Source organism: Lycium ferocissimum, chromosome 1 (genome assembly GCF_029784015.1).
Source record: "Lycium ferocissimum isolate CSIRO_LF1 chromosome 1, AGI_CSIRO_Lferr_CH_V1, whole genome shotgun sequence".
NCBI classification, from domain to species: domain Eukaryota; kingdom Viridiplantae; phylum Streptophyta; class Magnoliopsida; order Solanales; family Solanaceae; genus Lycium; species Lycium ferocissimum.
This window is the reverse complement of record NC_081342.1, coordinates 22,278,085-22,288,806: the sequence shown is the minus strand read 5'-3', so window position 1 is coordinate 22,288,806 and position 10,722 is coordinate 22,278,085. Positions and strand designations below refer to the sequence as shown.

Genomic DNA, 10,722 nt, shown 5'->3' with positions numbered 1-10,722 from the left:
GCTTTTTGGGACAAGAAGTTATTACTGATAAATCCAGCCTCATAAATTTGTATGGACATTCTTAGTTTAAAAACTAATTGTTCATATGAGAATATAAATTCAACCTGACAATCTCCTCCCCTCTTTTGCCTGAAAAGGAGTTCGACCTGTCAATCTATTCAACGTGCTTTGAGACCAACGGTGACTGGACTCTTAAATTATAAACCTTCTTTGGCATGAATCTCTCTGTTTCCCCACACTCCCATACTCTAGACTGAGGGTTCTTCCTTGGGATGCCAAATTCGCTGCAGTCATTTTGGTGTATTTGGGTTACCAACAGGAAGAATTCCAGTGGAAAGGAGGCAAGATCCGATGTGTAGCCAGAGATCTGATTTGGTCTTAATGCAACAAGTTAGAAGTTCCAACACTATACAGAAAAAACTGATTGAATGCAGTTTCCTCTTGAAGGTATCTTCAATTCAATGTAGATGGCTGCACTGGAAGGGAGAATTGAGCATCAAGGATGAAGAATTCACCAGAAGTTCAAGTGTGCAAAATGGATTATGGTATTCTGTTGCTGACCTACAAATATAACATGCCTTGTAGATGAGGCATGACCCTTGTATAAATTTGGTGCATAACGCCAGAATCCAGGAAATAGAGCTAATCTGAGGCGATGTATCATTGATCATACCAAATTAGCTCAATTGCTGAAGGTTGCAATTTCTCTCAATAATAGTTGCGCTTGCATACTGATCCATTGGGTAAGACGGGAGCATATGCTAATTATCTAGCCAATTGGTGATTGAACAGATAGAAAAAGTAGGACCATCTGATGATCGGTCAATAATTATGTTTTTGGAGCAAGGGACATGGAGGGAAATTTATGGGCCTAATGATAACGTGAGGGGATGTTTGATTATGATGTAAATTTTAGCATAAGCATTATGGGAACAGGCTATAGATGCTAATTTCCTTGTAGAGTAAATCTGGTGCGATGGAGTTAAGCATTATTACTTTATTAGTATATAATCATCTTCCTTGCCTGAAATTCTGGTCACATTTCCTTATGCCAAAAGGAAAAGGTAGGGGACGGGAAAATGATCTAGTTTGTACTAATCTTTAACACTAGTGTTATCTAGTTTGGTTAATATTCAGATCTCCCTCTATTTAGGATCGAGGCGTAGTTGGCGCTGTTGTTTGTTGTAGTTATTGAGATCCCCTTCTAAATTTTTCCCTTGTGAAGATATTATGCACTCTTTGGATTTCCTGGCATCATCATAGCTGCCAGAAACTATCTCATATATTTGCTTCCAAGTTTCTCGGAAGTAGTAATATGATCTCAAATTGGTAAGAGTTCCACTTTGTAATTTAACTTCTTAAATATATAGTTGAGGGCTGGAAACAGAGAGTCATTTTTGTTTATTCAACCCTTTTTTATCACCAAGGCTTACAGTCTTCTAGTGGAATCGTTGGGAGTCTCCCACACAAGAAGTGCGAGTTTAATTCTTGCTATCGTCAATCCCTTTCCTTGATCCCCCAATGTAATAGAACTTTTGTAATAAAAAATTTCTTATTGTATTTGAGCACTCTTAGAAGTAAAACCCAGGCCCTTCTCTTTGTGAATGATAAATCTTATAGTTTGTTTGTCTTTATTTCAACTGGTAATGTTCAAAGATCTTTGATTTTGGAACAATATCTGATCGTATATCTAGTCGATGACATAATGTACATGTACAGTCAAATAGTCTCTAGAGTAACAGGCTGCCAAATAACTTTGGACTAATAACCAGAAAAGCAGAAACATCAGACGTGGTGAAATCCCTATGGCATTTCTCATCCTGGCATGACTATGTTCCCTTCCTCAAAAGGAGTATTGGAAATACATAACGAAGGATGGAGTCCAAGTGCAATGTGATAAAAATTGAGTCAAATACTTAATTGTAAAAGCTTGGATTTTTAATACTTCTGTTTATTTATTTATGTTTTTATCAGTTAGGAAGGTTTCAGTTGTCTCATTTTTTGTATCTCTGAAGTAAACATTACTTGAGAAACAGAAGCACCCTTCACACAAAAAGGATGAGGCTTTCTCAACCATGGACCTAATATGCTCTACTACAGGTACACACCAAATTCACCCATATCTGTCTTTCAATTATTTTTGGCTGATGAAACCTGAAAATCAGTACCTAACTTGAATAACATGAAAAACTTGTGACTGCAGGTTTAGTCTATATAAGTGAAACTGAAAGATCGATTGTTGGCAGGTACATATGTGCTAGCTTGTTAGTGAGGACATAACACAAAGACCCTGAAAGCACTGTTTTCTTCTAGTGTCAGTAGCAGAACGTTATGGACATACATAACATTGCGAAGATAGTATTGATTCTGGTATTCCTAGTGCTTCACCCGAGTGGATCAAGAAGCCAATGGGTGACTAACCAACCTACTCGTCCTCTTTGTCCCTCTCAATTTGCATTAGTGAATCATGCCTGCTCGTTGCTCCCATTTGTTGGGGTGCCTCCACCATCTCCACCATCCCCTCCTCCGCCATCACCCCCACCTCCTTCTCCTCCAAGTCCTCCAGAAAGAAGACACAGACATAGGCACGGACATCACCACGTGCATAAGGAAACTCCTGTAGAAGAGGACTGTTGCAGGTGGATGAAACAAGTCGACAGCGAATGTGTCTGTGATCTTCTGGTTCGTTTGCCTCTCTTCCTGTCTAGGCCTGTCCACCAGTATACAGTCATGATTGATCCATCTTGCAATATTACTTTCCAGTGTGGTTCCAGGATAAAGTTTGAAAACCAAATGTTACCCCCCTTTCCATGATGAACCATCTCAGTATACCTTCACTTATGATGTTTATGTTTGTTAAGAAAGTATAGTAACCTAGTACTTTTGTTTAATGCTGATGAAAGTCTGTAATGTGTAGTTGAAGTAAAAGAAATAAAGTTATGTACCCGTTTCCATCAAATTTTGTGGTATTCTTTGTAACTTCTATATCTTTCATATGACAAAAAGTGGGTTAAAAGTCTTTCTTGGTATTTCTTCACCATACATTGAGAACACAACACAAATTGAGAAAGGCTTTATTGCTATTTTTATCAATTCCTTTTGCGGAAAGTTGGATCTAGAATGGGTTCGTGGGTTTAACTCAATCAATTGTTTTCAGCTCGAACTATGTTTATATATGCAACAACAATAAAAAATGTGTTTGCATAAATTATATTCTTTCTGAATGCACTGACTTCGTTTCTCCTTTTACATATCCACAATAAATAAAACTTGAAAAGCCACCGTTCTCTTTGGCCTTACATCTGGGCGCAAGTAAAGGGTCAAAATTAGCTTTTGCTAAGTCAACCAAATACATATATTAACTCATATATACTCTGTTCTTGAACCATGTAGCCACCACTAACTCTGATGGGACTTTTGCTCTTTATTATAAAGAAGTATTTTTAAAAAAGTTAGGAGATGGATGTTAAGGCCTCAAATAAAACAAGAACGGGTGTATTTCAGAAATAGAACACATGTGGAATAAAGTAGTGTTTTGACTAATAGAGTATCATAGGATACCCCAAAAAGGAGATTTCTGAATGGAATTACATGCTGATTATGATTGATTGATTGAGTTTATTCTAAACTGCTTAGCGTTCACACAGAGTAACTAAAATAGAAAGAAAAGACAAAAGAACAACCTTATGCTTTCCTTCAATTTATACATTGTAAAACATAATTATGCAGTACAGAAAAACAAATACAATTATGTTTATAAAATAAATATTTATTAATAATATATTATAACAAATTAAATACTATGATAGTATAAAAATTATTTATACTGCTAGTATATAGTATATACATCTTAAATTCATTCGAAAAATACTTGATCCAGTGGCCAAGATTTAAGTTCTAATAGTGATGGAGTCCCACTCTTTTGTATTTGTTAAAAAAACTACAACTGATTCTTATTTTAGGTCCATTCTATTAAGCAACATCTTTTAGAATTCTTCTTAATTATATATAGGGAGAGAAGAGGAAATGAGTGAGAAAATTACAAGGTGGGAGTTGAACCTTCATCAACAATGAAAAAATTTGGATAGTCAACCAACCCCACTACTAATATTCCCTTATTAGCATAAAAGATAGGTTAACTTCCTATAAAAATCTTTTTTCCCAATTCTATTACATAGTGATAGTGAAACCTGCACTTATATTGTGTAACAAAATCTCTGCAACTAATATTATTTTGTGATGTCCAATCACAAAAAAGAAGAGATATTTTGTTTTGGTTTTTGAATACTAGCAATTCCATCCAACTAATTAAGATGCGATGAATCTTATCCCTTTTGATGTAACAAATTGAAAATGAAAGCTACCTCATATGTGTGGCTATGTGTGTACACGGTACACATTATAATTTTATGAATCTTTTTACTGCTCACTTCTTTTTAATTTAATAATACCAAAGAAGACTATGGTACATGACTACATGCATAGCTCATCACAAACGGCAGTAACCCCACCGAATCTTTTCTTTTCTTCTTTTATTTCTCTTATCATTTTACTTCTAATTACCTCCACTTTCTATGAAATATATAGGTTATAGAAATAATTTGGTACTAATAAACTCTGCCCAACCCCCACCATTTGTAGTGGTTTAACGAAAAAATTGATTTGTACATGACTTAGAATAACTGTACTGCTTGTTTGTGTGTACCTAAGAACAGGAAATAATCATGAACTGTCCTTGAACTTCTTAACTTAGAAGAATTATATACGATTCGTCCTTCGCTATAACAATTAAGATATACTTCAAGAAATTCAACCCCAAAAAATAGGAAAGGAAGAAGAACATGCTGCATGCAGTAGAACTTCGCCAAGTCTTTTTCTTTCCCCACGAAAGGTTCTCCGCTATAAGCACCACTTTAATTATAGTAATCCATTCATTTCAATTTATATGTCATACTTTTCATTTTGTCACTTTAAAAAAGATTCACATTATTATATTTAGAAGAATATAGAAATACCTTTAATTTCAACATTCTCATGTTGCCCTTAATAGCACTACCTTTCATATCATATTTATGACCACAAGATTCAAATGGTACTTTGATATATTATACACATACCGTTTAAGATCACAAAATTCAAAATTCTTGTTTTCATTTTTAAACTTCGTTTCAAATCACACATAAATTGAAACGCAAGGAGTAGTAGTTATTTCTTAAACACAAAGAACTAGCAAGATTCCTCAACATTCATAAATTTTTACTCCTTCTGCCCCAATTTCTGTAGCACTTTTCGGCTTTCGAGATTCAAACAATGTAAACTTTGACCAATATTTTAAAATGTATTTTTTCATCATATTAACATGAGAAGAATATTGTTTTTTAATATCAAAACTTTAATACTAAAATATATAGTTAATCTAATTTAATTTATCTTCAAAAATCAGTCAAATTGTCTATTGGGAAACGAAAAGTGCCACATAAACTGAGACGGAGGGAGTATTGTATAAGATCTCTGTGTCAATTATTATTTGATGTTCCATAGCAAAAGGGTTACAGTCTTTATGTAGTTACAATAGTGATCAGTGAAAAATAAAAATAAACTATATGATGCTAAAGCTAGCTGTTGGTGGACATATATGAATGTTATCTCCCAAAACTGGCGAATCACACGCTCAACTAAGGTACCAAAAAACACGTCTTCAGATTAATGCACAACTTGCTGTCCCATCACTTGTATAAACCATTGATTTCCTATTATCTTCGCATAAAAATTTACCCACAATCTTTGTGCTCTGTCCCATCACTATATTCTTCCATATTTCCTCAGCTTTTTCTTCCTCTTCTTTCCTCTTTTTTGTGAATACTTCCGTTGCATCTAATCGATGCACTTTCCATCCCTTAACGTTAATCAATCGTTTAATTTTCTCTAACTGTTTACTAGCTAGTATACAGTTATTGATCTTCACTTCATTGATAGCATCCTTTAGAAGTCTCTCACGTGTCTCTATGTCCACGGAATTTGACAGTTCAGCTCGAAAATAACTGTCAAATTCTGGGACACCAATTGCTTTACGTATGCCTTTGGTGTAATCTTTGCTTTTTGGATTAAACATGTTTCTTACCTCGTTAATCATTCCTTGATCGACCATTTTGTCCACTCGTTCGTATAGAAACGAATTTAGTATGTTCATTGACACGTCGACCCATAGGAAACAACAATCGTACCTCGTACTAAAATGATAAGAATTGTCGTGGACAAGTGCCTCGATGAATGAATTAGATCCTCCAACGATGATGGGAAGTTTACCGCGGTCAGTTATAGAGCTAACGGATAATGAAGCCATGTTGCAGAAATTTTTTGTGGTGAATTCTTTGTAAGGATCAATTACACCTAGGAGATGATGAGGTACACCGCAACGTTCTTCATGTGTGATTTTGTTCGTAGCAATATCGAGGCCTTTGTACACTTGTATTTTGTCGGAATTTATGATTTCTCCTCTGAATTGAGTGGCTAAGTCGATGGAGAGTCTTGATTTTCCGGCACCAGTGACTCCCATGACCACCACAACCTTGTCCTTCTGAGGCAAATTTCGCAAGTTTAGCAAATTTGGCCATGCTTGTTTGCACATTAGTGCAGAAGAGTTCATCATACCGATCATAATAAGATAATAATTGTAATAACTATGCTTCGATCTCAATTAAGTCGGGATGACAGTAAAATTTTGTGGCTATGGCAAAATGGGTACGGAGGGAAGTACCTTATGAATTGAAATGCGGCAAATTGACAATTTGTTGTTTGGAGAAAGAAATGTTCTTCTATGAGGCTTTGGGTGGTAATGGTTTGTGAGCTTTATATAATGAAAGAAGAATAATCAAAATAAAGCTTTTTGATAGAGCTAAAAGGGAATATAGCAATGATAGAGCAAATGATTGATTTGACGAAAAGAAGTGTCACATTGTGGGTCCCAATGGTTGAAAGTGGGTTTAAAGTACTGTTTTTATTTTAATTAAAGAACCAAAGCCTTTTGGCTTGAGAAGCAAATTTTAATTTCTGAAAGTCAGATCAACATGTTTTTTCCAACAAAGAAAGAAGAATAATCAAAATAAAGCTTTTTTTTCAAAAAATATTTTTGTAAAAGTTGAACCAAAAGCGAAGTCAAGACCACCCCTAGTGTTAATTTCTTCTTTTTCCTATTTTGTATTTTTGGTTTTCTTCTCTTTTTTTCTTCCTAATTTGAGTTTTTCTTTTAAAAAGTCTTTTTGGGATACTGTGGACGGTGATAAAGTAGGTACCTTTATTTTATACTAGCAAATAAGAATTATGAAATCATATGTAAGCTATTTTAGCCATTACTCGTGAAAGGTGATATAAAAGTTTGATAAATACATTAATTTGTTATTTGTCAACTTGGAATAAGTAATTTGGGAGTTAATTAGAACGCTCTCTACCAAAGCGATTTCATTTCCATATTTCGAACTCTAAACTTTTGGTTAACTATGGAGGTTTGTGATCCATAATCAGTGGTGGAGCCAGGATTTTCAATAAGCGGCCGTTCAAATATGAAAAAGTAAACACACGAAGAAACCAAAGGGGGTTCAACGTCTACTATGTATATATACATGTAATTTTCCGCCTTCCTCCCTCCACCCCTGTCCATAATTACTTACTGACTAATTGAAAAGTCATTTTATGGACTCTAAGTATGGTTACTCTAAATAGTCACAAAGACATCATAAGTAAGGAGGTAACAATGCATAATAACGCACAAGAAATGATCCTTTTCCCACATCCACTCTTTTCCAGATTCTCTCCTTATGGTCAATTGGTTTACTGATTTAGATATTGAAGTATAAATTCTGGCACGAACCTGAATTTTACTTTCTGTTTTACATAGAAACTTATAAAAATAGAACCTACTTAATTCACCATCAAAGTCTATGTTATACCGAATAATTAAAAAGAAAGGAGAAAATTAAGAATATTGTTCAAGGTGTGTTGTATGGTTTTATATGGTGAGAAACTGACAATACAATCAAATGGAAATGGGAATATGATGTTTTTTTTGTCCTTGAATTCCCTAGTTTTATTGGGACAGTTCACTACTCACCTTTTGGCGCTAAAAATTATTTTACTCAAGATATATTAAACAAACTTCTCGATTTTTTTTTTTAATGATAGGTCCAACGGTACGCATGGTTGTGATATGCATGTGCCCTCTTTTTTATATCATCAAATGGGAGATAAATATTTTATCTTATAACTACTAGTAGTAGTAAATTACTAGTAATGATATGAACACCTCCACTTAAGCTTTTGGTTTTATGAGAAGTCAAATTAATGACTAAATTTAGGTATTGTCCTTTTTTGGAATAATAAACACAGAACGTGAGGATAATCATAGATATTACTGCTAATGGAAGTCGAATCATACATGTTGCTATCCCTTTTTGTATTATATTTTTTTTCAACCTTAAAGTTGACCATATAAGTTTTATCCATGAGATAAGAATTTTATAAAAAGAGGGATTCATACAGTGACATTCAAAACCTTGCTAGCTAAGCCAGTTAAGCAATGTCCTCTTCTATTAGATCAAATCCTTTGATATCTGATTCCTCAAGCAAGTGGAAGGTTATAATTTAGTATATGTTTGGACAATATTAGGTTGAAACTAAAAAAAAGAAGTATTTGAAGTTGAATTTAAAAGAGAGAATTTGTTTAGACATGAATTTTACTTGAAAAAAAAAATTGAAATTTTATGAATGAAATTTATTATTTCATCTGAAATTAAATACTCTTAAAACTAGTTTTTCAGCATACCAAAATGCTAAATAAACAGTTGTTGATAATTAATGAAATATTTTTCATGGCCCAGGGGCCTACTTTTTCGCCAAAAGCAGTCAACTAGTGGTGACCTTTTACATTACATGATAAGTGAATCTACTTTATTTCTTTTTACAGCAATTCAACTTGTGGAGACTTTACATTGCATGATAATGAATATACTTATCCCTTCATATAAAAAAATTTGTCAAAAGATTCTATGCCTACTTGTAATACAATATGGTTAACTTTTATATCTTGACAACGTTATATTATCATATTACTTAAAAAGTAGGGGCCGAGGAAGGACTAGAAACCAAAAACGATTCAAAAAATGCTAAAATCTTACGATTAGGATTTCAACCCATGACTTAAGAAATTCTTTGTACATCCTTAATTGTCTATGCTAGAAGGTCTTCTAGTGTTGATGATATACATATATAAAAAAATACACAGTGTAATTTTTCGACAAATAGGGATTTAATTGACTACGTCCTTGGACCAATTGACATGAGGTAAGACTATTTATTACCACTTACTGGTACGTACGAAATAATTCTACACTCAGATGAGATTCCAAATACACTTCTTAGAATGTGACTTTTATGTGAATTCTACGTGAATGGAATATAATGCCTTTTGCTTTATACACCTCAACTTTAGGTTAAACATTATGTCAAGCTTATGACCTTTTTTCCTAAGCACCTTCACCTTAATCTGTTGAATCTTCCCTTATCGACACCTTTCGTTATAGGGATATTAGGTCCAAATCTTATCGAAATATGAGATATTTCTTTACATCACAATGACGCGATAGGAGAATATGGAAGATTCAACAATATATACATCAAATCAAATTATCAAAATACAATATTATATATAAATTTAATGCCGGTGTTCTTCGTGTTGTTTTTTTAGTGATTATAACACGTAATTAAAATGATGAGAAGCAAGTTGTACAATAAGCGACGAGTCGAGAGTTGTATCAAATGAAAGCGTGGACAGGAATTGGAATAAAACAATGAATGATGAAGTAATTTGTGGATATCAATCCAAGACGGAAAGGCTATGAATTAGGCCTCGGACAATCAAAAGATCAAAAAGGCTTTTTAATTTTATTTTCACTTTACCTAGGCTCTGGTTGGTTCACAAACCATTAGTGGAAACTGGGCCCACAATTGCATCATCCTTGATGATGAGCAAGAACATTTTGAATTGTATTTTTCTTCATTTTACCCTGTTGGTAGTGCCTTAGTGATCTATTTGTCTTGTTATAGGCTTATATAGCCTATAATAAACAGGTTCATAATCATAGCTACGGGATGGAACCTTGAGCATAGACAGAGTGATAAAGGATAACGAAGAAAAAGTAGACCATGATTAGTTTTACATTCGTAGTATATATGATGTGATATTATTTGTTTTAAGGCATTACATTATTAAGGTGTGTTACATTTTATATATTTACATTATTAAGGTATGTTACACTTTATATGTAGTTTAATTATTTATTTTTAAATTAATTTATAATATGAGATTTTACGTGCATACACAATATTACTAATGCTTGTCTTAGGATAGGCCATTTACATAACACCCTTTGGGATGCGACCCTTCTTCGGACCCTGCTAATGCAAAATGCTTTGTGCACCGAGCCACCATTTTTTTTACACAATAATTTTTCTTTCGAATTATGTACAATACGATATTTACCACATCATATGAGTATTTATGCCCATCAAAACATACAGACTCCTCGTTGTGTACTTCCCAAACTATAGGCAAAAGCAGTAAACCTGCACGCTCCAAGCTTTATGTTACACTTGTTCTGTAGCTCTTGATGGACTGCAACACAAGAACCACTTTTCCCCCTTTTTATACTTGTCTTCATGAACAGTTGG

The 10,722-nt window shown here is 33.8% G+C and overlaps 2 protein-coding genes across 2 annotated transcripts; one reads left to right on the top strand and one right to left on the bottom strand.

The window, feature by feature from the left end:
- Nucleotides 1-1,556: 1,556 nt before the first annotated feature.
- Nucleotides 1,557-3,029, top strand: LOC132052358 (uncharacterized). Its single transcript, XM_059443864.1, has 2 exons — nucleotides 1,557-2,100; nucleotides 2,247-3,029. The coding sequence occupies exon 2, from the start codon at nucleotides 2,332-2,334 to the stop codon at nucleotides 2,812-2,814; it is 483 nt and encodes a 160-aa protein (XP_059299847.1). The 5' UTR covers nucleotides 1,557-2,100; nucleotides 2,247-2,331; the 3' UTR covers nucleotides 2,815-3,029.
- A 2,467-nt stretch (nucleotides 3,030-5,496) lies between these two features.
- Nucleotides 5,497-6,804, bottom strand: LOC132052350 (adenylate isopentenyltransferase 3, chloroplastic). The gene has a single exon (XM_059443853.1). It carries the CDS (start codon nucleotides 6,656-6,658, stop codon nucleotides 5,699-5,701), a length of 960 nt encoding a protein of 319 aa, XP_059299836.1. The 5' UTR covers nucleotides 6,659-6,804; the 3' UTR covers nucleotides 5,497-5,698.
- Between the last annotated feature and the right edge of the window lie 3,918 nt (nucleotides 6,805-10,722).

What these genes read in the sequence shown, in the direction of transcription:
- LOC132052358 (XM_059443864.1), top strand. Translation starts at nt 2,332, where the DNA reads ATGGACATACATAACATTGCGAAGATAGTATTGATTCTGGTATTCCTA.
- LOC132052350 (XM_059443853.1), bottom strand. Translation starts at nt 6,658, where the DNA reads ATGATCGGTATGATGAACTCTTCTGCACTAATGTGCAAACAAGCATGG.